General features: G+C 39.2%; 2 protein-coding genes and 1 long non-coding RNA gene across 6 annotated transcripts; all 3 read right to left on the bottom strand.

Moving 5' to 3' along the window:
- Positions 1–1,605: 1,605 nt before the first annotated feature.
- Positions 1,606–14,615, bottom strand: LOC113149763. Of its 3 annotated transcripts, XM_026342028.1 has the most exons (9): positions 14,450–14,615; positions 13,969–14,292; positions 5,293–5,565; positions 5,084–5,158; positions 4,133–4,228; positions 4,019–4,047; positions 3,773–3,829; positions 3,562–3,654; positions 1,606–2,475 (listed from the first exon to the last, which is right to left on the bottom strand). In XM_026342028.1, the coding sequence occupies exons 1-9, from the start codon at positions 14,511–14,513 to the stop codon at positions 2,344–2,346; spliced, it is 1,143 nt and encodes a 380-aa protein (XP_026197813.1). In that variant the 5' UTR covers positions 14,514–14,615; the 3' UTR covers positions 1,606–2,343. The 3 variants fall into 3 exon arrangements, with proteins under 3 accessions (XP_026197813.1, XP_026197815.1, XP_026197814.1); XM_026342030.1 differs by lacking the exons at positions 1,606–2,475; positions 3,562–3,654; positions 3,773–3,829; ... (3 more) ...; positions 5,293–5,565; positions 14,450–14,615 and adding exons at positions 11,801–11,989; positions 12,305–12,373; positions 12,710–12,766; ... (2 more) ...; positions 13,366–13,452; positions 13,592–13,852 and having other exon boundaries at positions 13,969–14,108; XM_026342029.1 differs by lacking the exons at positions 1,606–2,475; positions 3,562–3,654; positions 3,773–3,829; ... (3 more) ...; positions 5,293–5,565; positions 14,450–14,615 and adding exons at positions 11,801–11,989; positions 12,305–12,373; positions 12,710–12,766; ... (2 more) ...; positions 13,366–13,452; positions 13,580–13,852 and having other exon boundaries at positions 13,969–14,108.
- A 551-nt stretch (positions 14,616–15,166) lies between these two features.
- On the bottom strand, positions 15,167–17,616 carry LOC113149033. 2 transcript variants are annotated; one of them, XR_003297538.1, is made up of 5 exons: positions 17,568–17,616; positions 17,326–17,406; positions 17,192–17,220; positions 17,044–17,103; positions 15,167–16,927 (listed from the first exon to the last, which is right to left on the bottom strand). It is a non-coding gene; the product is annotated as an uncharacterized LOC113149033 (long non-coding RNA). The 2 variants fall into 2 exon arrangements; XR_003297537.1 differs by having other exon boundaries at positions 17,044–17,220.
- Positions 17,617–18,916: 1,300 nt separating this feature from the next.
- On the bottom strand, positions 18,917–27,586 carry LOC113149648 (mucin-13-like). Its single transcript, XM_033325897.1, has 4 exons — positions 27,449–27,586; positions 19,839–20,147; positions 19,438–19,707; positions 18,917–19,263 (listed from the first exon to the last, which is right to left on the bottom strand). Exons 1-4 carry the CDS (start codon positions 27,507–27,509, stop codon positions 18,917–18,919), a joined length of 987 nt encoding a protein of 328 aa, XP_033181788.1. The 5' UTR covers positions 27,510–27,586.
- Positions 27,587–27,944: the final 358 nt, after the last annotated feature.

Genomic DNA, 27,944 nt, shown 5'->3' on the forward strand with positions numbered 1-27,944 from the left:
CAGGTGGAGCAGGTCGTCCACTAAGATCACAGGTTGTATCCCGAGTTCCTACTGTTGATAAGTGTCACTGGGCAAAGTACTGGACCCCAAGTTGACCCCAGCGACTGAAAAACAAAGTGACACTACACCTGAATTTCCACACAGGGGAACAAAATTGCTCAAATTGATGTTTTACAACACACAAAGATCGTGATGTACCACATTTCCCAAACAGTCAGCTGTTCAAACTAAGACACGAGTGATTCATTGTACATTAGTGATGTCACTTCCTCTCTGTACCTTTTTTTCCTTTTGTGTTCCACACAAACCAAATGTTCGAATGCAATTCAAGCAATTACACCTGAAACAGGACAAAACAAGTAGTAGTACAGTAGGATCTTGATCATTCATAATCACATCAGGTCGCTGAGCACGTTAGGAGCCTACATATTTAGGTTCACATATTTCACCACTGAGCTCAATAAAGAGTCTAAGAAAAAGGAAAATATAAATTATACTCATGAGAAGTTACTGTATATGAAAATCTACAACACCCCCTGCTGGACATAAAGGTTTTTACAATTATAAACCCAGAATAATGTCTCAGATCACCTGACATTTGTGACTTTAACTTAAATAAATAAAGAATCATAGACAATAGAAATGAACACAAATGACCTCCACAGTAATTACAACAAACAGAGAATAATCACAGCTCACTGAATTTTATTATACAACACATAGAAAATATGAGAAGTGACTTCTGTCACTTGTGAACTTGTGTCTTAGTTCTTTAGTATAAAAATGACTAAGAAGTTGATGATCAGTGTACTTTACTGTACCTTCATCTTCATCTTCGTCATTATGAACCTGTGATCAACAACAACTCTCTTTAGATTCAGAGATAAAATGACTTTGGTTTCTGTAGCTACATCTTGAGCACAGTACAGTCAGTAGACACAGACACTTGCCTTCTACAAACCACAGAACGTCTCGGCCATTCGTTGACTGCTACAACACTAATGACCAGCGCTGTTTGACCCACACACAACAATTAACCTCAACAAAGAAATGACAATAAAACATTAAAGTCTTTATGTGACTCATACGTTTAAAGTTGCTGCAGCTGAAAGTGGAGAAAATGAAGATGGAAAACGTCTCCGTCTGCTGCATGTGTGAATCTGACGTTCTTAGTTTATTTTAAGTTGTATTAACATAGAACTTTTATTGGTTGCAGGCAAATCAAGCTCATATCAGCAGTGACCTCAATTTCTCAAACTACTTTCTGTGATTAATGGGTTGTGACTTCCTCAAATGAATAGTTTTTCCTTTTCTTTTACTGAGGTAGAACATATCAACTGTTTCCTTATCAAACTCAAGACCTGGAGCAGCAGCAACAGCAGCACACGCTGACATTACCTTTCATAGCAGAATACACAAAGTGAAACTACTATTGGCTTTATGGTTTACCACAATTCACACTCACCTTGTTGTTCAAAGTGAGTTTCATGAGTGAATATGTGCAGAAGGGTGTGGAGGTGATGCCACAACCACTTCCTCTTAGTACGCTTTGTTTTCATGGACGATTCAAATCAAAAGCTTAAATAATGCAAAGTACCAGTCCAGTATTAATGAATATGACAACTGAGTTATTTATTAATGTCTCTTTTGGTGCAAAACAGCTCAACACACAAACTATGATATAAAAAAAACAAAACACAGATTGTTAACGACCACATGACTACTTACTTTAGCACAACTCATGATGGATTAAAGGCTCCACATGTAACAGAGCCAGAAAGGTGAGACAAGGGGAGCATCTTAGGAGCTCAAAAAAGTGTCTGACACAAAGTTTACAAGAGAAAATAATTCATATATTTACATTTAGCAGACATTTTATCAAAGGAACTTAAAAGTTCCATTTATGTACACGATGAGCAGTTTGCTCCAGGACACGTCAGCTGGTCGCCGGGGGGAACAGGACATCAACCCACTAATGCTGCAGGTTGTGGATGACACCAACTGAACCACAGCTGCCCACTTTTTACTCCTTTACCTGAGAAATCAGCTTTTCTAAAAGCCAGAATCAGACTTCTACTTCTACATAATTTATTAAAGTTTCTTCTACAACACCCCCTTCTGGACAGAATCCAGATAAATAGCAACTACAGAAAAACTGCATCAGAACAATTATAAATAATTAGAAGGAGCATCGTGTTTCTATAACTCTACTGTAAATTAACACAAATGTTTATTAATATTTCTATATATTATTCCCACAGTGATCTATATACAAATCAGTGACTCTGTAAAATGTTATAAACAAATATTAGTGAAAGGCTCTGAAAATAAAATCACTTTAAACTACACTGGATGTTTGTTTGGTTTCACGATGGTTGCGTAGAGGTCACTGGGATCAGTGGAAGCTCTCGGTGCAGCCGAGGACACTTTCACAGCGCTGTACGTCACTGATTCACCTTCAGCATCGTCTTTATCCTGAATGTGGGAAATAAAAGAGAGAACACAGCGAGATATTAGACCCACTCGATGCAGCATGAAGACAGAGAACAATAAAACCAGAGTTCTCACCTTCATCACAACTATCAATGATTTAAACATTAAACTGTGCTTAATAGTGAAATGCTGTATGTGAAATAAAGACAATATCTGTAGACACAGCACAATTAAATAGGATTTATCACCACACAGTCTGATAACATTGTTTGTCAAAGGACACACTGTGGACAGTTACGTGTCTTATTATCTTGCACCTTATCTGCTTCATGATTCAATTAATTTGGATACTGTGCCCATATTTTTAGGCCTCCACACCGGTAATAGGACCAGATAATACTGTTAGAAAATTCTGCAATATATACTGTTAAATTACTCAACACAGCATGTAATGCACTGCAAGAAGTGTGACGCAGTGTGAGCACAACACACCTTAAACTGCAGAATGAAATCAGAGCCACGGTAAAACCCAAGGAAAAATAATTCAGTCTCAGATTGGATCCCACTGTAACACAGTTATTATTAAAACAGATCCTATGATGTGAGCAAAAGCCCTAAAACAGCTGCTAAATCGAGCTTGTGTTGAGATTCTTTCTCAACCTCTTTCAACACAACAGACTGAGTAACACAAAACCCGAACACCCACGGCCTTGCTAAACGTTTTCCATTACATCCACAACCTCATGTGATGCTTGTAAAGAGGAATTATCTACTGTATACATTGTAAAACCAGCTGTATCAGCAGTCAGCACTGTGCTGAGAGGGCACTGAATTTCTGCCCTCTAGAGCGACAACTGAGTCTGTGAGTCAGGAGAAGGAGGAGTTATGGTAAATACTGTAGGTTGAATAAGGCTAAGTGGACCCAGAGTGAGTCACTGAAAATATTTCCTTTAAAAAAAACCCTGTGTGTTGTGTTTAGTAATAATTAGTAAAAGTTCACGTGACGGTGAACTTCTTACTCGTGATAACACCTGATTAGCAGCAGCATGTTGCTAGAATACATGAACATGCTGAACTGACACAGCCAGCAGGAGGCTGTGCAGCAGTATACCCAGTCCGGCAGCTTACCCGAGCTTTACTGTCGCTCGTCCTGCTGTAGCTCACTGATGCGTAGGCAACACCATCTTCAGTGTCAACACACAGCAGTGGCTGCTCAGGAACCTGTCGACATTCATGTTAAGTTGCAGTTTTACTTCTCCTTTTATGTGCTGCAGAAGAGTGAAGTTCAACACTGTACTGTACATAAAATAATTGATGTGAGAGTCTTGTGCAATCTCACCGTGTCCTGATTGGTTTGTGCAGCAGTCTGAGTCACTTCAGGGTTTAACTTCTGTATCTGAAGAATGACAGTTATTACAGTTTCTATTTATGCCAGTGACTTAAACTTGTTATAGAGCATCCTGTTAGTTAGTTGAAAGGTTTGAAGAAAGCATTTTACAGTTAAGTTGAGTTGCTTGTCTGGTACAGAAAGCTTTAATCCTACAGAAGCAGCTTCACATCTGTTTCTGTTTCATTAAAAACTCACAGGGCTGTTGTCCATCTGTGTTTTGGTTCCTGGAAAGTCATAAAACAGTTGACTTTAGTGAAAATTCAGGTTTATTTAACTTATTTAGAATTGTTAATCTGTGTGTGAACTTACCTTTTTTTCTCCTCAGTTTGAAAAACACTGCGACAGTTATTATTAAGACTGCTGCCAAACCCACAGCAACAATGATGTACCTCCAATAAGGACCATCTAAAAAACAAACAAGCAAAAAAAACAAGCTATAATGCAAATTACAAAGGTATATTTGCTAAGTTGATTTAACTGTGGTGGAAGACAATCTTGTATAAAACCTGTTCATAAAGAACTGTTTGTAGAACATGTTATAAACCAAGTGAATGTGTGAAAAATTCAAAGTGCAGACAAAATAAATGTTGTTGAATGCTGATAATTTGAAAGTGTCATTGTTAAATGTTAAGTAAAGAAAAAAGTGAGAGATAAGAAGCTGTATCTGTTTTAATCTAATTCACATACTCTCTACTGTACGTGTGTGAAATGAGCCCATCGGTTGACTTATCCTAAAGTTGAGTCATGGCAACTGGACTTCCTTCTTGTTTGGTTAAAACATTTCGCTACTCATCAAGTTAGAAGCAGCTTCTTCAGACTGAAGAAGCTGCTTCTAACTTTATCACTGTAATTATAACTGTTGTAACGTTTCAGTTGCTTTGACTCAACTTCCAGATTCATCTGGACGACTGAGAAAATGGCAGCCAATCAGCAGCTGTTTTCTTTGTTTGTTGTAATGCTAACAACATTAGCATGTCTCTGGCAGTAGTTGTGCATCTTCAGGCCTATTGTTACAGGGGAGATTCCTGAATTTGAACATGGATGTGTGACAGTTGTGTGACCTACTGTATTTATTAGTCATATGGATTTCTGAGACGCCCCCTGAATGAAGGACAACATCCACTAAAGACAACAGATTTCTAATCTAGTGGTGACGAGCTGAGCTACAAACTGCACTACCTGAAGACCTTGGTGCACTAACCTGTAAATCAGGTTACATGTTCAAATAAATTAAGTCTCAGTATAAAAGATAAATCTTACTTGTCTTATTTTCTTCATCACCACCGCCTGCAGGTGTTGGGTTCCCAGTGCTTGTTGTGTTTTCCTTTGTTGTACCTGAATATTTAATTATAGAAAAACAACTTTAAATTAGATCATTTGCATGTACAGTAAGTGAGAGATTAGGTCAACTTATAACTTGTATAAACTATAGCAAATAAACAAGTGTTAGGGTTAGGCTGTTTTCTTACATGAGGACTGAGAGGTGAAGTTAAACAGCAGCTGGTTTCCACTGGTTTTATCTGTCACGTTGCACTGAAAACACTTTTTATATTCTGACTTCTGATCAACATGACAAGTTGTAAATGTCACAGTAGCTGAGCAGGAATCCTGTGATGACGTCAGGTCTGTGAAATCATCTTTATTACCCTGATACAGCCACTGCACTGTGTGTTGACAGCCCTCATACCCCAACACAGAGCAGCTCAATGTCACTTTATTATCATCGTCCTTATGTTCATGAACTGTTGAGAGAAAGAAAAAGAGTAAAATGAACTTTATAACTGTGATTAGAACTATTTTAATGTTTATTATTACAATGAGACAGTTTAAGTTGAAAACATTATGATGCTGTAAATACTCACTGTTAATGACAAAGAGATGAACTGAAGCATCTTGACCTTGTTGTTGTCCTGATTTGTTAAACTGTCTGCAGGTGTAACGACCAGAATCATCAACTGTGACCTTCTTTACAACCAGAGAACAGTTCTCTGTAACACTCAGTCTGCTCGACTTCGATTGGGCTTTTTCACCAATCTTCCCGAGGTTAATCAACTCTACAGCTGGTGATTTATCTGTGTTATAGAAGATCCAGGTAGTACCATTACATGCAACCTGATCTGTTGTCCTATTAACACAAGGCAAAGTGATGTCATCGCCAACTCTGACTGTGAAGGACGAATTATGTCCTGTTATTACTGTTGAGGAGATAAAGAAGAAGAGAAATAAGAAAAAGTGAAATAAGAATCTGATAGGTCTAGATCTTAACACTTAGTGAGATGATAATTTAATAAAAAATAGACTTTTGTAATTGTTCAATAAACTTAACGTACCTGACTGTTAGTTACTGAACCAACAAACCTTTGTTATTTAAATATGATATAAATGTACGTTTACCTTGGAACTGAAGCAGAAATAAAGACACTTTAATCCATGTGAATTCGCCCATCGTTCTTCTCTGTTGCTGTGCTTCTGTCGTTCTCACACCTTCAACTGTCGTTTCTAACAATAGCAGCAGCGTACGTCAACTTCTCTTTACCACTACCACTTCCTTATTGTGTCATATTTTCCTTCTCTAAGTTGTTCAGTTGTTTTAGACAGAGCATTATAGTGTATTGGCATTTTTTAAGAATTTCTTGTTATATATCCAATAAAAGCCAGATGTGATGCAGCGTGGAGTTTTAACACCAGAGTTACTCATCTGTTATTGTGAACATAGACCAGGAGATTAAACATTGAATCTCCGGCAGAAAATTGCTTCGCATGAGTAAAGAAAAGAAAAACCTACTTCCTTTCCGTTGATCAAACTCTATTCACATGCTTTCGTTTTCACTTTTGCTGTGCACAGGGATTCAGACATTGACTGTTTGAGCAAAGTGGAAGTTGTATGAAACATAACTGGTTTGAGCATGAAAGGCAACAGAGGTCAGAGGTCAGAGGTCAGGATTTCCACTCTTCTTATACTTATTCAGTGTTGAGTTTACATTTCAGGTAGTTGCAGTGTGTCTGTGTGTCAGTGACTTGTGCGTGCAGCTGCTCTGTTATGGTCCTAAAATAAATAAACACCTCGCCCACAACGAGTTCACACCTGTGGTTCAGGATTGTGACACGATCAACTTGATGTGTGATGTTTTTTATAGAATTGTGGTTTCCTCGTAGCAGATTAGTAATGTGAAAACTGCAGGTGGAGGATTTTACTCTGAACATAGATATGATTACAACACTGTCACATGATTTACCAACTAATGATGAGGCGTTGTTAACACTTTGTGTTTTGTGGTCATCCTTGACTGGGTGTGATGATAAACATGTAAATGTAACGTTGATACATTCGGTAGAGCGTCGTAAGGGTTCAGTTTTGTTTCCTTACACACTTTCAAATTCTCTGTAACTTTGCTTTGTTACGTTTCCTCCTTCGCTGCTGCCTCCTCCTTTTGTAATCTAAATCACAATGACTGTGTTGACGCCTCTTATTTGATTCATAATCAGGTTTATTACTAGAATTTACTGGACTTTTCCAGCAGCAGTGAACTGAACTGAAAGAACAGAACGACTGTTGGGAGGTTTTGGTCGCTGTCCATGGTGCTGAACAGGAGGATGAGTTCAGGTTCCACAGGCACATTAAAAGACCCACATCCCTGATACAGAGAACCAAGTCTCACAGATTGAAGGTTGTCTTCAGCCTCATGTGAATGGACATGAACGATGACCTGGTCACTTTTGATTCACTTTTGTTTGTATTTTAAAATCAAACATGATTGTCTGTATTTTTAGTTGTTTGGCATCTATTTGAGATTAAAATATCTCAAATAGATGCTAAGTTACTTGTTTTTTTCTCAGTTTGAGCTCTGATGAGAAGAAAAGTAGAGCTCAGCCCCACACAACATCACAGTTCGTCACAGAACAGAACAACAACACGTCAGTAAAGAAACAAACAGTATAAAGGTCATACTGTTTACTGCATAGTCAGTTTTTTCATGATCGTCTGATTGTCTATTTTCATCCAGGTTACAGGTAATAACCTGATAAAGTGTTTTTAAGCAGATCTGGATGCTGAGTTGATACTTTAGACTGCTAATCCCCCTTCTGGACAAAATGAGTGTTACATCCTGGACATTAGTTTGCAGAATGAAGACTCACACTGGGTCAGTATTGCACCAAAATCCACCTGAGGTTTTGCACATGTCCCGTGTTTTGAAAAGAAGAAACATGTCAACAAGAAACATGTGTGAGAGGAACTGCCTAAGTAGTTTGAGAGGATTCCCACCAACACAACCATTGAGTTATGAAAAGACTCAGAAAGAGGGGCTCTGAATCACAAAGTCTACACAGAACAGGATCATATACTGGGAGTAAATGGTAAAACTCTTAATAACAAAGCTGAAATAGTTTTTATTTAATTAATGAGATGAGATATGTGTGATAAGTGTATACAGTTTATATATTACACACTAATATTACGCTATTGTAATTACACACCACTGTCAAAAGTCAAAGTGATAATAATAAATACATTTTGAACAGGATAATGACAGAATAGTTAAACAAATGAGAGCCCAGTCTGAAACTGATCTCATTTCACATTGGCTTTTAGTTAGCTGAAAACCCAAGATCATCGATCTTTGTATCTGCTCTACTGCACCATCTGCTGGCATTTGTCTACACAGTTAATATTAATGTATTTAAAGTCAAGTGTACGTGTATTAGAGACACTAGAGACACTAGAGACATTAATGACTGGTTGTATTATCACTCACAGCGCAGTCACCAGCTGCTGTCTGCCTCCCTGAAAAACAATCATGGTAAGATAAGTAACAGTTAAATTCTAAACTTAAAGTTTGTGTGATTCACTCTTAACAAAAGCGGAGCTGTCTCACCTCGAGCTCTGATGAGAAGAACAATAATCACAGTGATTAGGAGGATTTCAGCCACTCGTGTCACCAACATGAAGTTTACAGAAGAACTGTCTGTACGATCTGTGACATAATAACCTCAGATGAAGGATTTCACGTTTTAAATATATTTTATGTGTCTTTTTAAATTCACTATTAAGCATAACAGTGGTCATTTGGAGTATTTGTATATCTTTGTACTTCTGCTCACAGCTACATAGTTGAACACATGCAAGTAAATAAAGTGATGATGTGCATTGTGTTTCTAGATCAGAAACACAATGCAGACATCTGGAAACTTCTGTTTTATAATGTGTAGGGATCAATAAACACTAGTTTTATATCCTAAAACGTTGTATTTGCTAAGACAAGTTTAGCAGTTTAAAGGTTCATGGTATGTTTTGATGGAAAACCAGGAAAGTGACACTGATTGTTTTATTTAAAGAAAGTTTTTGGGCTGACAACAACTTGATAACAAACTGCTTTCTTACCTTTTTCTGTTGCATCAACTGTTGTTGATGACGTCGGTATGATATTATATTCTGTGCATATCAATAAAGAAAATGTGAACTGTGAGAAAACAGATAGTATCTGCAGTTACTGAGTGAGAATCATATGGTAACATCTTAAATAAAGATCAAGTTGTTTTAAAGAACTCTTCATGTTCTCATCTGTTTTCTCACCTGACGTCAGGTTGGGGGGGTTGAAGGAAAACAGCTTCACTTCTTTGCTGTGTCGATCTGTCACTTCACACTTCAGTGAGGACGTTGTAAAGGCCACAGTGGACGAGCAGGAACTGTGTGACTGGCTCACGTCTTTGTTAACTTTACCTGTCAACAGCCACGTCACTGTGTGAGTGCACCGGTGATACGTCGACACAGAGCAGTTCAGTGTCACGTTATGATCGTCAGTATGTTCAGACACTGCTGAAGATGGTAAGACTGTGAGAAAAGAAGTGGAAGGTAAATTAGAAATGTCTGTAATTCTATTTATTGAAAAGCTTAAAGATATTAAAAACATTAATACTCACTGGTAACAACAGACAGATAAACCTCAGAGTTTAGACCTTGTTGTCTGCAGGTGTATCGACCAACATCCTCCACTGTGACCTCCTTTATAACCAGAGAACAGTTCCCTGTAACACTCAGTCTGTCTGATTTAGTTCTGCAAACCTTTGCTTCATCAGCCTGGTCACATCTGAACAGCAGCTCTGCCATCGCACACCCTGACTTATCGTAGAGCCAATTAATGCTGTGACACTTATGATCGACTTTCAAACTGTCACAAGGTAAAGTGACGGCATCTCCATCTCTGACAGTGACGGAGGTAAACAGTCCAGTTACTGTTGGTGAGAAGATGAGAGAGAAACACATAATAAAATAAAATAAATATGTAAATGTGAAGATTAATATTTAACTGACTTATCTTATATGAATGCTGTTCAAATATAGATTCTCACCTTTGAACTGAAGGACCAGTGTGAGAAATACAAAGATTTGGATCAATCTGATTTCAGCCATCGCTCTTCTCTCTCTCATTAGTCTCGATCTGTCAGAGACTCTGAACTCCTACTTCTTATAGACGATGCTTATTAACTTCCTGTGATGACTTAGGTGTCATTTCCTCAGTAGTCATTTTTTTATTATTGTTTTATTCGTTAGGATTCTCAAGAGGGGAAAACTTCCTTCAACAGAACCAAACTCAAGCTCAAGAACCAGTCACAAAAACCACCACGTATGATGTTGGTTGTCACATTTCACTCAAGCTTGTTGATTTTCATCTCAGAAAGTTGGAAGCACGTTGCACATTTTACCTGCTAATAACAAATCGTATTACAATGATATCTGATCTTTTTATTAAAGGACACATTAGTATGATTTTGTGTGGTGAGAATCATCACAGTAGATTTAATGACAAGATGATGAAATTCTGCACAACAGCAAAAAGAATTTCCTGCATTTGAATTAAAGTGTGAACTGTTGCGTTAAAGAAAATTATTCATAGACAACTTTAAATACAGTAGACAAGAAATTAACACAATAAGAGAATAATAATAATTTTTTAAAAGCATTCACATGTTAATTACAGAATGAGTGGGACTTTATTTGTTTTGCAGACGACCTGGATTGTTTAGTCTCACTTTAGTTCTATTATTGGCTCCTCGTAGTCATTTCCAGGTACCTTCCAATGAATCTACCGTTAAATGTAATTTCCCTCAGTTGTCGCCTCTGTTTCCTGTTTATTCTGCAGAATCTTTTCACATTTACAGTCTCACACTTCTTATTTCTGAACAACTGATCTTCATCACTGTGTCTGAAGGTATTTTGAGTTGCTGCCATGTGACCGACACAAAGGAGAAGATGTACAGATGTAAATCATTGGACAATAAGTGGATGTATTAAGTAGAGCTAACAGATGTGAACATACTCTTTAACCTTCTACACCCTCTAATGCTTTACAGTCTGCAGCTCATCCACTTATCCTCCGTAGCAGAGTCGGTGTAGCAGGGAGACACCATAACACACTGCTGTTGGTTTGTTTTAGATTCTCTCTCTCTCTCTTAGTTGTGTCTTGGTTTCAGCCTGAGTTAAGAATCTGAAGCGGTGAAAATGTGCCTCCTGTGATGAGGTGTCACTTCACAGCCCCACAAAAATGTTCGGCGACACTTTAACACAAATTAAAATAAAGAAAAAACAACAACAAACATAACAACAGAAATGTGTAGACTAGTTACTGACTTATCTAGATTCCAGAATGTTTGAATCCAGATGCTTTTAAATCTACTGTGTAACATATTTAATAAATGTTTATTGTAAAATGTGTTGACCAGATTTTCTGAATTGCATGTTTACCTGTAATTTACAGTTTTACAGGGAGACACAGTTACTGTCAAGTTATTCAGCCGGTTGATTGGAATTCATTTAAAATGTACCCACAGAAAAAACATCCTTTGCATGTACAGTAATTTCCTATTAGTGAAATGATTTGGGGTCCTTAAAATAAAGTGTAACAAACAGCGTCTAAAATAACAGCAGCAGAGGAGGAAGCACGTTTCCTGTTCTCAGCAAACACCATGAGAACATTGATCCTCTGCTGCAGAGAACTGTTCACCTGAGGATTCTCCAGTCTCCACGCTCTACTTCTCTTATGTGGTTGGTTTGTTGATGGTCGCGTAGAGGTCGCTGGGATCAGTGGAAACAACAACAGAGGAGTAGGAAGCCTTTACAGTGCTGTAGGTCACAGCATCGCCCCCATCATCGTCTCTCATCGTCTGTGTCTGAGAAACAGCACATTGTACACAGCACAGTGAATTATTTAAACTATGGAGATAAAGTTAACTTGTGATTTATTTCTGTCATTTAACGGGACATCATTCATTTTGCTGCAGGTTTTATCTGCTGAGTAGAGCTTCAGGTCAGTCTGAAGGTGGCGCTAGAGATAAGTTCAGCAGATCAGACATTATTAAAGCTAAAAAGTGGTCGTCCCTCGTTTCCTACAGTTGTATCTTCTTCCACTGTACTTTTTATTGTTATAAGATGTTACCAATACTTCTATTCACTGAAACATCATCAGAGCAGAGCAGACAGTTTACCGGAGCTTTACTGTTGGTGTTCCTGGTGAAGCTGATGGAGGCGTAGGACACTTCATCTTCAGGATCAGTCTACAGAGAGAAGACAACATCATGATGCTCAGTAACATGTGGACACTAAACTGACTCACTTGTTGCAGTTGTCATTATTTTTATAGATTTATAATCTCTACAGCTTAAAACATCCTCTGTCTTTGACCCTTGAACGATGTGTGTTCAGAACAGAGAACATAGTGGATTTACAGTAGAGACCACACAGGACCTGGGTCACAAGACATCCTCTCCACATGCTGTAGTTAAACTTTATTTAATGAAGAGTAGTTTGACTGACGCCACACATTTCACACGCATGACTTAGTGAGTTAGGAGTTAATATAACGTTGTACTGGGTGTCTTGTGTAATCTCACCGTGCCTGGACTGATTTCTGGAACAGGCCGAGCTAACACAAGATTCAAGTGCTGCATCTACAAACACAGAAACAGTTCAGAGGTCGAGTTATGTGATGCAAGCAGCTTCCTGGAATCGTGTCATCACTGGATGGAACTATGTTCACCAAGAAGCAGTAGTATTTGAATTAAACAAACACACTGAGTTTTAGAAGAACTGCTGATGTGGTGAAATTAGGATTAGGTTTTTATGCTAAGCACATGATGTAAACTATGTAACACAGCATATTTCCAAAAATGTTGAACTGCTCCTTTAAAATCCACTTCCATGAACGCAAGCAAATTGCAAATTGTAAATTAGTAACTCACAGCATTTTCATTCGTCTCAGTTCTTTTCCCTGGAAAAACAATAGTGAGCAAGTTTTAGATCCAGCTTTTCTCTCTTTATTTTAATTTTATTTTATTTGTAAGTATCTCGTCTTGTTTCATATGTGAATGTTCTTTACCTCTTTTCAATCTCATGATTCCCACAACAGTTAATATGAGAGCAGTTGAACCCACAACAGCCACAGTGATGTACAACCACCAGCCTGGAAAGTCATAAAATAAATACTGGTCCATACTTTAAAAAGAGGAAAAAGATCGATCAAGACAAATGAATATTTACTGAGCCGTACCTGGTTGTGTTGTGTTGCTGTTTGTTTTGTCACTGATCTCAGGTGCTCTCCTCATTACTTTTGTTGCTACCGTTGTTTTGTCGTCACCTGTAAAACAAGCAGCTCATGAATAATCATCATCTGTGAAATATGATAAAGGATAATGTCACTATAAATCTCTACAAGATGCCAGTGTACTGTCACATTAAGGTGATTTTAAACATCACAGCCTCACCTGCATTCTCACCTGCTGACTGAGGGCTGAAGGTGAACACATACTTTATCAATGTTTGGACATCTGTCACTTGACACCTCCATATCTTCTGCTTCTGCTTCAAATAGGAGGCAGGAAATGTGACGATAACTGAGACTCTAAGTTGTGATGTGTCTATATCTTCATTTACAGTCTGATTCTCATACATCAACATCACTGAGAGTCTGTATCATCCATATCTCGACACAGAGCAGGACAGCGTTAATTTGCCATCATCATCCACGTGTTTGTTCACTGGTGAAGATAAAATGTGAGTCAACAACAGTAAAAATCACTTTAATTATTATCATATTTATGTTCCAACATGTTGTCCCAATAAGACTCGAGTTTATTATGATGTAAATACTCACTGTTAATAACAAAGAGATGAACGTTAGCCTTTTCTTCACGTCCTGACTTGGTCTGTCTGCAGGTGTAGTAACCAGCGTCCTCATCAGAGACCGTCTTTAGAACCAGAAAACAGTCCTCTGTGACTCTCAGTCTGTCTGATTTAGATTTAGCTCCTTCACTAATCTGCCCCCCTGCTACCAGCTGCACTGCTGCTGTGCTTCCTCCAGCAAAGAGCCAGGCAGTGTTGTCACATGTATCCTGATCGTTTATCCCATTCTCACAGGACAGAGTGGCTTCATGTCCACGTCTGACAACAACCACAGGGACATTTTGTCCAGTCAGCGCTGTTGTAAAGATGAGAGAAAAATTCAAACCAGAAGTTAACACATGACTTTTGTACCAGCAGATATTTGAGGAGAGACGTCGATACAGGTTACAAATCATTTCCACTTTCCAAATGTCCTGAACTCTGGTGTTTCTGTAAGCTATATTTGTCCTTACCTGTGAACTGGAGCCCCAGCATCAGGAATAAAGAGGTTTTAATCCATTTGAATTCAAACATCATGCCTCAGTATTTTTGTCCCTTCTCAGCTTTCTGTCCTGCTCTTTGTGCAAATTTTAAACTGACATCATGGTCGTGACTGAGAAGCTTAACTGATCTGCAAGAACCTTCTTCCTGTGATTAGTAAAACAGAACTTCCACATTGTGCTTTTCTTTCTTTTGCAAGTCATAAGATGAAGGTAGGAGGAGCACATCCACTTTTTAAACTTGGAGCAGCAAATGAATGTTAAAGTGCATTTGAGTTCAGGTCATCCCCTGTATGACTTACAGAGAAAGACAGTAGATCATTTTTTCTAAGTCTAAATCTAGACGAGGAAGCTGTAGAGCTGTAAGGGAAATGATCCACTGACGTAGGTCAGCTCCATCATGTTTACATGACAACGTACTGTAGCAGGATGAGCTAAACATCGTTCAGTGGCTGCAAAATGAAGCAGCAGTATCAGAAATAAAGACATTTGAATCCACCTGAATGAACTCAAGCTTCTCTTTTAGTCTTCAGCTCTACATTTGTACATTTCTAATGCACCAGTAATAATAATAATGTTCAGTCCTCTAACAATAGAAAGGTCAGAGCTCCAGCACTTTCTGTGCAGAGGTTTCAGTACAAATAGCTGTAAATCAACATAGACTCCATCCACAAGAGGAAACAACAGACGATCTTTAAAATGTGGTGCTTTTATTTGGAATAATCTATATCCATCATTCCAATAATTGTTAAATATTTCAGCACTGATACCTTTATGACACTGGTGATCAGGATTTTCAAGTTACATGTAAATTACACAATCATGACAGTGAGTTCAAAAATCTCCGACTCAGCAGTCTCAGGAAGTTTGAGTCTTGTCAGTGAGAAAAACAAGAAGTGTATTGTTGTTAAAGAGCGAGATTTATTCTGAGAGAGTACGATTAGAAAGAAACGGCGAGTATTATATACATTATTATATGTTATTATCCATAAAACACAGACACATAGAATAAATCCAGTAAACACATAACAACATGAATAAATGAGAGCAACTTAAAATAATTATTTTTTTACACTAATTAATAAAACTGAGGCCAAACAGCTTTGACAACCTGAACAATAACAACAGGTTCAACTTAATGAGAGGTTATATTCTATTATTATTGTAGTCCCCCAACTATAGTTTTTATCTTCCACTCACGGTGGTGTCGTTTAACTGGATAATAAACCACAGAACAACATTTAAGTTTGTGTTAATTAATAATTAATTAATAGTTAATAATTAAGTTTTGGATTTTCTCCCTCGAGCTCTGAAGAAACCAGCAGTGACCAAAGATACAGTGTGAGACGTAAAGTTAATGTCGGATTCAAATCCTGTTTAGTTTGTATCTGTCGATGTTGCTTTAGTTGCTGTAGCTGATGTAGTTGCTGGTTTTGCTGCTGTAGATGTTGTTGTTGCCTCTTTTGCTCCCTCACCTGGACAAATGAACAACAACAAACTTCACAGTCAGAAAATACATCACATAGAGTCTAATATTAGACTAAATTAAGATGAGATAAGATAAACTTTGTTAATCCCTGAAGATAAATTCAGAGTCTGATAGATAAAGATAATAATTATACTATCAACAGTTCTGTCAACTGGAGTTCTTTCTTCTTAGGTCCAAACAGGTCACTGCTCATCCAAATCTGAGGAAACTGGTTGGAGACCACAAATTCCTCCTCCAGGTTGGTTTGAAGAAGAGAAGAGGAGGAACTGATTTGTTAGTCACACCTCTTGTTGCTTTGTTGTTGTTTTGTTGATTTAATTCGAAGCCCAGACTGCACTTGATGTGAGCAATAATTGTTTTGGCCCCATGAGGGCAGTAGAGTGAACTAATGTGCCACACTGGACGATATAATGAGAGTCGTGGGTTCCTCACTGTGTCTCAGCTGCTACTTTTTTGTTTATAAGTGTTTTGGTGAGAGTGAGGGAACAAAAGCAGAAGAAGAAAAAGCTAAAAAGCTGCCTGTGTGTGAACATACGCATTTTATTGGCCAGTGTGAACAGGTGGAAGGAGAACTGCTGAGGACAAAGCAGATGTTCTGATGCAAGTTAGGAGACAAAGTCGTTTCCAACCTTCATGAATTTGGAGTTTACAGCTCACCTGACCTGAGCTTTTCAATCCTTCAAGTTCACCTGTGATGTTCAGACTTAGTTTTTACCTTTTAACACATTTAATTCATGTTTTATTAACAATCATTATCACTACATATGTAAATAAAACTTTATCAGCGTCCCTTCAACACGGTGATGAGTTGTTTTACATCCTAAAAACACAGCCTAGACGATCATGTTTCTGCCTGGTTTGTTGAGTTAGGTGATGGTAGCGTAGAGCTGGCAGGGATCATCAGAGGAGACAGGAGTTTTGATCATGGAGTAGGTGACTTCATCACGGTCATTACGTGGAACCTGGAAATAAATAAACAAAAACTGAGAGAGAACTGCACAGAATCACAGCACAACACAGACTCTGAAACATCTTGTTTTTAACCAACAACACTAATAAAACCCAGTGAACAGCTTACCCGGACATTACTGTTGGTGAAGCTCACGGTGGCGTAGGATACATCATCTTCAGGACCAGCCTACACAGGGAACACAGTAACACTGGTAATGTGGTGAAGTCTTAGTTACTAACTATAGATAAAAATCAAAAGCAGGTTTAAAACTCACTGGATCTTTATCCGTCTGTGTTTTGTTGCCTAAAATGACAAAGGAGAGAAATTAAATGATCAAAGCTTCACACTGAAAGTCCAGGTGGATCAGAACAACTTGTTTAGTGCAGCTACATCAGTGAATTCTCCAACCTTTAGTTTTCTTCCATCTGATAAACACCACAACAATCAGTGCTGCTGCAACCACGAACACAGTGATGAACCCCCACCAACCTGAAGAATGAAAATATTAGAGACATGTTGTCTGCAGCTTGTGTTTCAGTGTAAAATGTATTAGTGCTAAAAATAAAGTGAGTCAAAGATACAGGTTCATATGTGAGTGTTGACGTCACCTGGTTGTTTAACAGTGTTAGATTGAACATATTGAATTGTACCTGCAGATACTGCTGCCGACTGAGTAGATGGTTTCGACTGATCTGTTGTCAGAGGTGAAAGAGATTCACAAACTTAATACTCAAGTAAAAGTGAAAGTATCTCCCTGAAAGAATAGTAGTAGTACTACACTACAAGTACAAGACTATCTCACAGTTTATATCATTAATGTGCAAATCTGGTCCAGATATATTCAACAAACTCTCAATGGTGAAAATTAGGTCAATCTATAGTAATGACTTTAAAAAATGACAAATATAATAAAACTTCATGTGAAAACAGGTGCAGTTGATTTATATGCATGTAGGTTCCAAGTATATACAGAAATATAACATGATGGCCTTGTCATGTTACAATGCCTATGTCCTGCTCACTTCTGTGGTCCCATGCTGGAACAGCATTAAGTGCTGCAGCTGGCATCTCTTCTTAGAGCTAGGGGCAAAGAGGCGGCATTTTCCCAGAGGACTGTCTGCAGCCCGACTGGTCCGACAAGCCCGGGGCCAGGACCATGGTCATAAAGAGAAAGAAGAAGAGGAGGAGGAGCTACAGCCAGGGACCTCCAGAAAGCAGAAGCTGTCTGTGTTGTGCCCACAGAAGGGTGTGGAACCAGTGCACCAAATGTGGAGTGTGTGCATGCTAAATTAACCTCACAGGAATCTGTGATTTATTCATCAACATGCATTGTAAACACACAGACACATATGACAGAACAAAACATCTTTTGACAGTAAATACCAAATTGGTAAATATTGCATATGTTGAGTTTTTCTCTTCCGTTCTTATGACAAAAAGGGCATAAAAATATAAAAGACATATAAAAATAATGAAAAACTTTTTATATATGGATAGGTCTGAAGCTTTTGAGGAGATCGGATGTGGTAAAACTGAAAAGAAATATTTATATAAAACATTTTTATTTCACTTTTATTAAAAGGCCCTTCTGGGACCCAAAGGTAAAAAGTGTAAGTTTTTTTAATTAACTCTTATTGCGTCAAAAATAATAATGCATCAAAATCAAAGTTGTTATCAATTATTGACATAGTCAAGGCTCTAATACCCTCATCCCGAATATTTCACTTTGCAATTTTTGGTTAATAATGCATGCTTTGTATTTTTGCCTGTTGAAAAAAATCTGGGTTTCTTATGACAAAAAGGACATAACAACCTAAAAAACATATATAAATAATAAAAAACTTTATGTATATGGATAGGTCTGAAGCTCTTGAAGAGATCTGATGTGGTGAAAGTGAAAAAAATGTGTAATATATAACATTTTTATTTCACTTTTATGAGAGGGCCCGTTTGGGACCCAACGGTAAACGGTAGATTCATTTTAAAGGTGCCTCAAGAGTTAAGTAAATGTATTTAGGTTCATACCTCCTCTAGTTCTTGGTTTTGATGTTGTTGCTGGTTTTGCTGCTGTAGATTTCATTGCTGGTTTTGTTGCTGTAGATTTTGTTGCTGGTTTTGTTGCTGTAGATGTCGTTGCTGGTTGTATTGCCGTAGATTCTTTTGCTGGTTTTGTTGCTGTAGATTTCATTGCTGGTTTTGTTCCTGTAGACATTGTTGCTGGTTTTGTTGCTGTAGACATAGTTGCTGGTTTTGTTGCTGTAGACATCGTTGCTGGTTTTGTTGCTGTAGATGTCGTTGCTGGTTTTGTTGCTGTAGATGTGGTTGTTGCCTCTTTTGCCCCCTCACCTGGACACATGAACAACAACAAGCTGTACACTCAGAAAATACATCCTGTCGATCATCTGTGGTTCACTAACTAAATCATATCATGTTCAAACACCAGTCTCATAAAATAAAGAGAGGTTTTGTTCTTTTTCATATCAGGATGAAGTGATTTTAAGAAGTTTATCATGTTCTCACCTTGTTTCTCACTTGATGATTGATGGTTGAAGGTGAACATCTGCACATTTCTACTGTAAATATCAAACACTTCACACTTGAATTCAACAAACTTTGACTTTTCAGTGAGAGAAGTCAGAAAGGTCACAGTGGCTGAGCAGTTAGACTCTGATGTTGTCATGTCTTTGGGACCTTTTTCTCTAAACAGCCACTTCACTGTGTGTCTGCAGACAGGACGTGTTGTCACAGAGCAGCTTAATGTCACCTTGTCATCGTGCTCACGTTCAGTCACTGGTGAAGATAAAGATAATGTGACAAAGACAAGAGGAAACTTCAACAGACTGAATACGATCTTTGTAATATTTAATTATATTGTTCTAAAAGACAGTTTGAGGTGAAAACATGATGATGTAAATACTCACAGGTAACAACAGACAGATAAACCTGTTGTTGTATTTCTGAGCTCGTCTGTTGACAGATGTACTGACCAGCATCTTCAGCTGTGACCTTCTTTATGACCAGAGAACAATTTGCTGCTAAACTCAGTCTTTCTGATTTCACTTTGGCCTTTTCTCTGATCTTCCCATGTACAAACAACTCTTCTGTTGAACCACTGAGACTCCACGTAGTACCACCACATTCATCCTGATCATTTCTCACAATGTTACAAGGCAAAGTGACGTCTTCTCCATCTCTGACACTGATGAAGTTATGTTGTCTAGTTACAACTGCTGAGAAAGAGAAACATGGAAAATATGTTGAAAAGTGATGTTAATGCACTAAATCTCTGAAATGTTTGAGTAACTGAGTCTGAATTTATTTGACGATCATCACATTAGTTCATGAATTCACACAGTAACATTTGATGTTAACTACGGAAACTTTCTTTCACTCACGTGACTAAATTGGCTTGCACATAAGTAAACCTGTTACTAAATAAAACACATGCAGCAGATGAGTAATCTGAACGACGGAAGAACGATTCACACATTTGAGCCTCCTGACTTCCTGTTCTTAGTTCTGTGAGGTTGTCAGAGAACAGTGAGAGAAACAGGTGGACGAAGACACAAGTTTCTTTTTACAAACTATTTGAATAAAAATAAGTGGAATGTAGTTAGTATCCCTGATTGTTACCCTGGTCTAACTTGCTATTTCCATCTCCATTCAGTTTTCTGACAGATATTAGTCAGAAAAATTTATCATGTTTAGTAGAAAAGTAGTTCCTAAGACTTTAGTGAGCGTCAGAAAGTGTTCAGCAGTAGTTAAAGAGGTGAAAAGTGTGAAATGTAAAATGAGACACAAAAATGGAAAAACCACAGAACAATAGAGAAAACATATAAAGCATATTAACAAAAAACATTCTGACATGAAAACATACAAATAAACTATTAAAACCTCACAGACAGAACTTGATTTGCAAGTAAAACTGAGGACACTATGTTGAATTTGTTGCTAAGTTGTATCAAAGAAACGTCCTGGTCAGCTAGAAATGAATGAAGTATAACAAGTTGTTCATCTAAGAAAGATAAATTCTAGATGTTATATCCTCACCTGTGAACTGGAGCAGCAGTATGAGATATAAAGACATTTGAATCCCTCTGAATTCAGCCATCACGTCTCTGTCTCTCTGCTCTCAGTGTCTGATCTGGTGATTTTAACACAGATGCAGCATCTATGATGGTTAAAAATGAGCCACTTCCTCAAAGCCTGTTTTTATTGTCTTTTGTAGGTGGAGCTTATCAACTTATCATGTCTGGAGGTCTCAGCGTCTGACAATCAGCAGAAGGAAACACCAGCAGCACTAGTGGTTAACACACTGTTGGGTGCTGAACTGTCTTCAAGTGTCTGGAGGTGGAGCACTAAGGCTCAACACCACCAGTGTAGCACAAACGTATTAGCACGTGTGTTGAGGTTGTTTTAAATTAACAAGTTGTAACAACAATTCACATTATGACCCAACGATACAGCCTGAAAAGGTTTCCTGTAGTGACTGTAGAAGAAGAGCAGCTGTCTGAGACGCTTTCACAGTAACACACTGTCTGGTGGTCAGGAAGTTTTTCATGCTACAGTATAATCACACTACACTGAAGATGGTCGACTGAAGGACAAAAGCAACACGAATCATTTCTGTAAGTGTCCAGTAATGATACCTGGTTATGTTGAAGTGACTCTGAGCATCTCTAGCAGCTGTGAGGAATAAAAGAGGAAGCAGAGCTACAGTCTGCAGAGAAGGGAGACTGGGGTAGATGGATGTTAACAGTAACAGGGTTTGAGTGCAGTTATGAGCACGTTGATCTGTACTTCGACAGATTGTAGATTCCAGTGTGAAACAGAATAGTTCAAACCATCAGAGGAAAGGTTTGGTAGAACTGGAGAAACAAGAAACATAATCTAGCCATAGGGGTTGCAAGCCAGTGACTTCTGTGCCGGTCCCAAGCCCGGATAAATAGAGAGGGTTGCGTCAGGAAGGGCATCCGGCGTAAAAATTGCCAAAATAACCATGCGAATCATTCACAAGACTTTCATACCGGATCGGTCGAGGCCCGGGTTAACAACGACCGCCACCGATGCTGTTAACCTACAGGGTGCCGGTGGAAATTTGACTACTGTTGGTCGAAGAAAGAGGGGAGGCAGAAGGGTTCGTGGTCAGAGAGACAAGGGGAAAGGCAGGAACATAGATTTGAGAATAGGGACTCTTAACGTTGGTACGATGACAGGGAAAGGCAGAGAGCTGGCAGACATGATGGAGAGAAGGAAGGTAGATGTACTGTTTGTGCAGGAGACAAGGTGGAAGGGCAGCAAGGCACGTAGTATCGGAGGAGGATACAAACTGTTCTACCATGGTGTTGATAGGAAGAGAAACGGGGTAGGAGTGATCTTGAAGGGGGAGTTTGTGAACAATGTTCTAGAGGTGAAAAGAGTCTCAGACAGGGTGATGAGCATAAAGCTAGAAATTGAAGGGGTGATGATGAATGTAGTCAGTGGGTATGCTCCACAGGTTGGCTGTGAGTTAGAAGAGAAGGAGAGATTCTGGAGTGAGTTTGATGAGGTCATAGAGAGTATCCCCAGAGGAGAGAGACTAGTTGTTGGAGCAGACTTCAATGGGCATGTTGGTGAGGGCAACAGAGGTGATGAGGAGGTGATGGGCAGGTTTGGTGTGAAGGAAAGGAATCTGGAAGGACAGATGGTGGTGGACTTTGCTAAGAGGATGGAAATGGCTGTAGTCAACACTTACTTCCAGAAGCGAGAGAAACATAGAGTGACATACAGAAGTGGAGGTAGGAGTACGCAGGTGGACTACATCCTATGTAGACGAGGTCATTTGAGAGAGGTTAGTGACTGCAAAGTGGTGGTAGGAGAGAGTGTAGCCAGACAGCACCGCATGGTGGTGTGTAAGATGACTCTGGAGGTCAGGAAGAAGAAAAGAGGGAAGTCAGAGAAGAAGACCAAGTGGTGGAAGCTAAAGAATGAAGAAACTTGTGAGGAATTCAGACAGAAGTTGAGACAGGTTCTGGGTGGTCAGGATGAGCTTCCAGATGACTGGGAAACCACAGCAGAGGTTATCAGGGAAACGGGTAGGAAGGTGCTAGGTGTGTCATCTGGAAAGAGGAAAGAAGGTAAAGACACTTGGTGGTGGAATGAGGAAGTACAGGAATGCGTTCAGAGGAAGAAGTTAGCTAGAAGGTAGTGGGATGTAGAAAGGACTGAGGAGAGTAGACAGGAGTACAAGGAAGCGCAGCGTAGAGTGAAGAGGGAGGTGGCAAAGGCCAAACAGAAAGCTTACGATGAGCTGTATGACAGGTTAGACACAAAGGAAGGAGAGAAGGACTTGAGGTGAGGAAGGCTCTGAAAAGGATGAAGAGTGGAAAGGGTGTTGGTCCTGATGACATACCTGTGGAGGTGTGGAAGTGCTTAGGAGAGGCAGCAGTGGAGTTTCTAACCAGTTTGTTCAATAGGATTCTAGAGAGTGAGAAGATGACTGAGGAATGGAGGAGAAGTGTTCTGGTTCCGATCTTTAAGAACAAGGGTGACACGCAGAACTGCAGCAACTACAGAGGAATAAAGTTGATGAGCCACACAATGAAGCTGTGGGAAAGAGTAGTGGAAGCCAGGCTTAGGAAGAAGGTGGAGATTTGTGAGCAGCAGTATGGTTTCATGCCCCGTAAGAGCACCACTGACGCCATTTTTGCTTTGAGAATGTTGATGGAAAAGTACAGAGATGGACAGAAGGAGCTGCATTGTGTCTTTGTAGATTTAGAGAAGGCGTATGACAGGGTGCCGAGGGAGGAGCTGTGGTACTGTATGAGGTCGTCGGGAGTGGCAGAGAAGTACGTCAGACTAGTTCAGGACATGTATGAGAGAAGTATGACGGTGGTGAGATGTGCTGTAGGTCAGACAGAGGAGTTCAAGGTGGAGGTGGGACTACACCAAGGATCAGCTTTGAGTCCCTTCTTGTGTGCTATGCTGATGGACAGGCTGACAGATGAGGTCAGACAGGAATCTCCCTGGACAATGATGTTTGCGGATGACATTGTGATTTGCAGTGAGAGTAGAGAGCAGGTGGAGGAACAGCTGGAGAGGTGGAGGTTTGCTCTGGAAAGAAGAGGCATGAAGGTCAGTCGTAGTAAGACAGAATACATGTGTCTGAACGAGAGGGATCCAGGTAGAAGCGTTAGGTTACAGGGGGCTGAGCTGAAGAAGGTGCAGGAGTTTAAGTACTTGGGGTCAACAGTTCAGTGTGATGGAGAGTGTGGAAAAGAGGTGAAGAGGCGAGTGCAGGCAGGTTGGAGCGGGTGGAGGAAAGTGTCAGGAGTGTTGTGTGACAGAAGAGTGTCAGCAAGACTCAAAGGAAAGGTCTACAAGACAGTGGTGAGACCAGCTCTGCTCTATGGATTAGAGACGGTAGCAGTGAGACAGAGACAAGAGGCTGAGATGGAGGTAGCAGAGATGAAGATGTTGAGGTTCTCCTTAGGAGTGACCAGGTTAGACAGAATAAGGAACGAGTACATCAGAGGGACGGCTCATGTTGCCTGTGTTAGCAACAAAGTCTGAGAGGCCAGACTGAGGTGGTTTGGACATGTTCAGAGGAGGGATAGTGAGTATATTGGTAGAAGGATGTTGGAGATGGAGCTGCCAGGCAGGAGGACAAGAGGACGACCAAGGAGGAGATATATGGATGTCTTAACAGAGGACATGAGGTTGGCTGGTGTTAGGGTAGAAGATGTTCATGATAGATTTAGGTGGAGAAGGATGATTCGCTGTGGCGACCCCTGATGGGAAAAGCCGAAAGAGAAGAAGAAGGAGAAACAAGAAACATGAGAGAAAAACCTGTTGGTACTTTGTGGGACCAGTGGTTTATAACTGTTGTTGTGTGTGTGTTGATTTTGTGGTACGAGTCTGAGTAAATAAGAAGAGAGGACAGAGACGTCAGAACACAAGTAAATGACTTTTTACTAAAGGAATAAGGTCTTTAATAAATAAAAAAAGATTACTAATAACTTACTTATTATTACATCTTTATTTACAGAGTATCCTAAAAATACACACAGAGAATTGATACCAACAAACACATGTAAACAACTGTGATCATCAGTCCTGGTGGGATGTCTACCACCTTTCCTCTTCTACTTTACAGTAACCCATTATAAGCACTGGGGCAGCCACAGCTGAACAGACTGTATTTTACAATATGAGACCACTATCCTCCGACACGTAACACGGTCTGAGGTTAGTTCACATCCTCTATGCAGCAAGACTGTCCTCCAAACTGACACTGAACATGGTGACAATAGAATCAGAAGCATCTGAAGGCATCATCAGTTACTGTGTGATGGACAGACTGAGTTTAAAACCTGCACAAACACAGAGGTTCAGTCTGATTTACAGTAACATGAACAAGTTTCTATCAACATTACACTTCCTGATTATAGTTTTCATTGTCCACTCAGTGACCTCAGGTTGTCTGGAAGGTCGACCACAGATTAACATTTAAACTCTAATGTTGGAGTTTGTCTGAATATTTCTACCTCGACCTCTGATGAGAAGAGCAGTGATCACAGTCATCAGGAGGAGTTCAATCACCTTCATCACCCACATGATGTAGTTCACAGCGTAACAATCAGCACAGGCTGTGGAACAGAAATGAAACTGTCAGTAAAGAGATGATTAGAAGATGTAAACTGACTAAAGTAGTTTTTTATACACTGTTGTACCTGGTGATGTTGCTGTAGACATTGTTGCTGGTTGTGTTGCTGTAGATTTTGTTGGTGGTTTTGTTGCTGTATATTTCGTTGCTGGTTGTGTTGCTGTAGATGTGGTTGTTGCCTCTTTTGCCCTCTCACCTGGACACATGAACAACAACAAGCTGTACACTCAGAAAATACATCCTGTCAATCATCTGTGGTTCACTAACTAAATCATATCATGTTCAAACACAAGTTTCAAATAATAAAGAGAGGTTTTGTTCTTTTTCATATCAGGATGAAGTGATTTTAAGAAGTTTATCATGTTCTCACCATGTTTCTCACTTGATGATTGATGGTTGAAGGTGAACATCTGCACATTTCTACTGTAAATATCAGACACCTCACACCTGAATTCAACAAACTTTGACCTTTCAGTGAGAGAAGTTAGAAAGGTCACAGTGGCTGAGCAGTCAGACTCTGATGTTGTCATGTCTTTGGGACCTTTTTCTCTAAACAGCCACTTCACTGTGTGTCTGCAGACAGGACGTGTTGTCACAGAGCAGCTTAATGTCACCTTGTCATCGTGCTCACGTTTAGTCACTGGTGAAGATAAAGATAATGTGACAAAGACAAGAGGAAACTTCAACAGACTGAATACGATCTTTGTAATATTTAATTATATTGTTCTAAAAGACAGTTTGAGGTGAAAACATGATGATGTAAATACTCACAGGTAACAACAGACAAATAAACCTGTTGTTGTGTTTTTGAGCTCGTCTGTTGACAGATGTACTGACCAGCATCTTCAGCTGTGACCTTCTTTATGACCAGAGAACAATATGCTGCTAAACTCAGTCTGTCTGATTTCCCTTTGGCCTTTTCGCTGATCTTCCCATCTACAAACAACTCTTCTGTTGAACCGCTGAGACTCCACGTAGTACCACCACATTCATCCTGATCACTTCCCACAATGTTACAAGGCAAAGTGACGTCTTCTCCACCTCTGACACTGATGAAGTTATGTTGTCTAGTTACAACTGCTGAGAAAGAGAAATATGGAAAATATGTTGTAAGTGATGTTAATGCACTAAATCTCTGAAATGTTTGAGTAACTGAGTCTGAATTTATTTGATGATCATCACATTAGTTCATGAATTCACACAGTAACATTTGATGTTAACTACGGAACGTTTCTTTCACTCACGTGACTAAATTCACATGCACATAAGTAAACCTGTTACTAAATAAAACACATGCAGCAGATGAGTAATCTGAACTACGGAAGAACGATTCACACATTCGAGCCTCTTGACTTCCTGTTCTTAGTTCTGTGAGGTTGTCAGAGAACAGTGAGAGAAACAGGTGGACGAAGACACAAGTTTCTTTTTACAAACTATTTGAATAAAAATAAGTGGAATGTAGTTAGTATCCCTGATTGTTACCCTGGTTTAACTTGCTATTTCCATCTCCATTCAGTTTTCTGACAGATATTAGTTAGAATCATTTATCAGGTTTTGTAGAAAAGTAGTTCCTAAGACTTTAGTGAGCGTCAGAAAGTGTTCAGCAGTAGTTAAAGAGGTGAAAAGTGTGAAATGAGACACAAAATGGAAAAACCACAGAGCAATAGAGAAAACATCAGCTCATTAACAAAAACATTCTAACATGAAAACATACGAATAAACTATTCAAACCTCACAGACAGAACTTGATTTGCAAGTACAACTGAGGACACTATGTTGAATTTGTTGCTAAGTTGTATCAAGGAAACATCCTGGTCAGCTAGAAATGAATGAATTACAACAAGTTGTTGATCTGAGAACGATAAATTCTAGATGTTATATCCTCACCTGTGAACTCGAGCAGCAGTATGAGATATAAAGACATTTGAATCCCTCTGAATTCAGCCATCACGTCTCTGTCTCTCTGCTCTCAGTGTCTGATCTGGTGATTTTAACACAGATGCAGCATCTATGGTGGTAAAAATAGAATTACTTCCTCAAAGCCTGTTTTTATTGTCTTTTGTAGGTGGAGCTTATCAACTTATCATGTCTGGAGGTTTCAGCATCTGACAATCAGCAGAAGGAAACACCAGCAGCACTAGTGGTTAACACACTGTTGGGTGCTGAACTGTCTTCAAGTGTCTGGAGGTGGAGCACTAAGGCTCAACACCACCAGTGTAGCACAAACGTATCTGCACGTGTGTTGAGGTTGTTTTAAAATTAACAAGTTGTAACAATAATTCACATTATGACCCAACGATACAGCCTGAAAAGGTTTCCTGTAGTGACTGTAGAAGAAGAGCAGCTGTCTGAGACGCTTTCACAGTAACACACTGTCTGGTGG

Source organism: Anabas testudineus, chromosome 24, assembly GCF_900324465.2.
Source record: "Anabas testudineus chromosome 24, fAnaTes1.2, whole genome shotgun sequence".
Taxonomy (NCBI): Eukaryota; Metazoa; Chordata; class Actinopteri; order Anabantiformes; family Anabantidae; genus Anabas; species Anabas testudineus.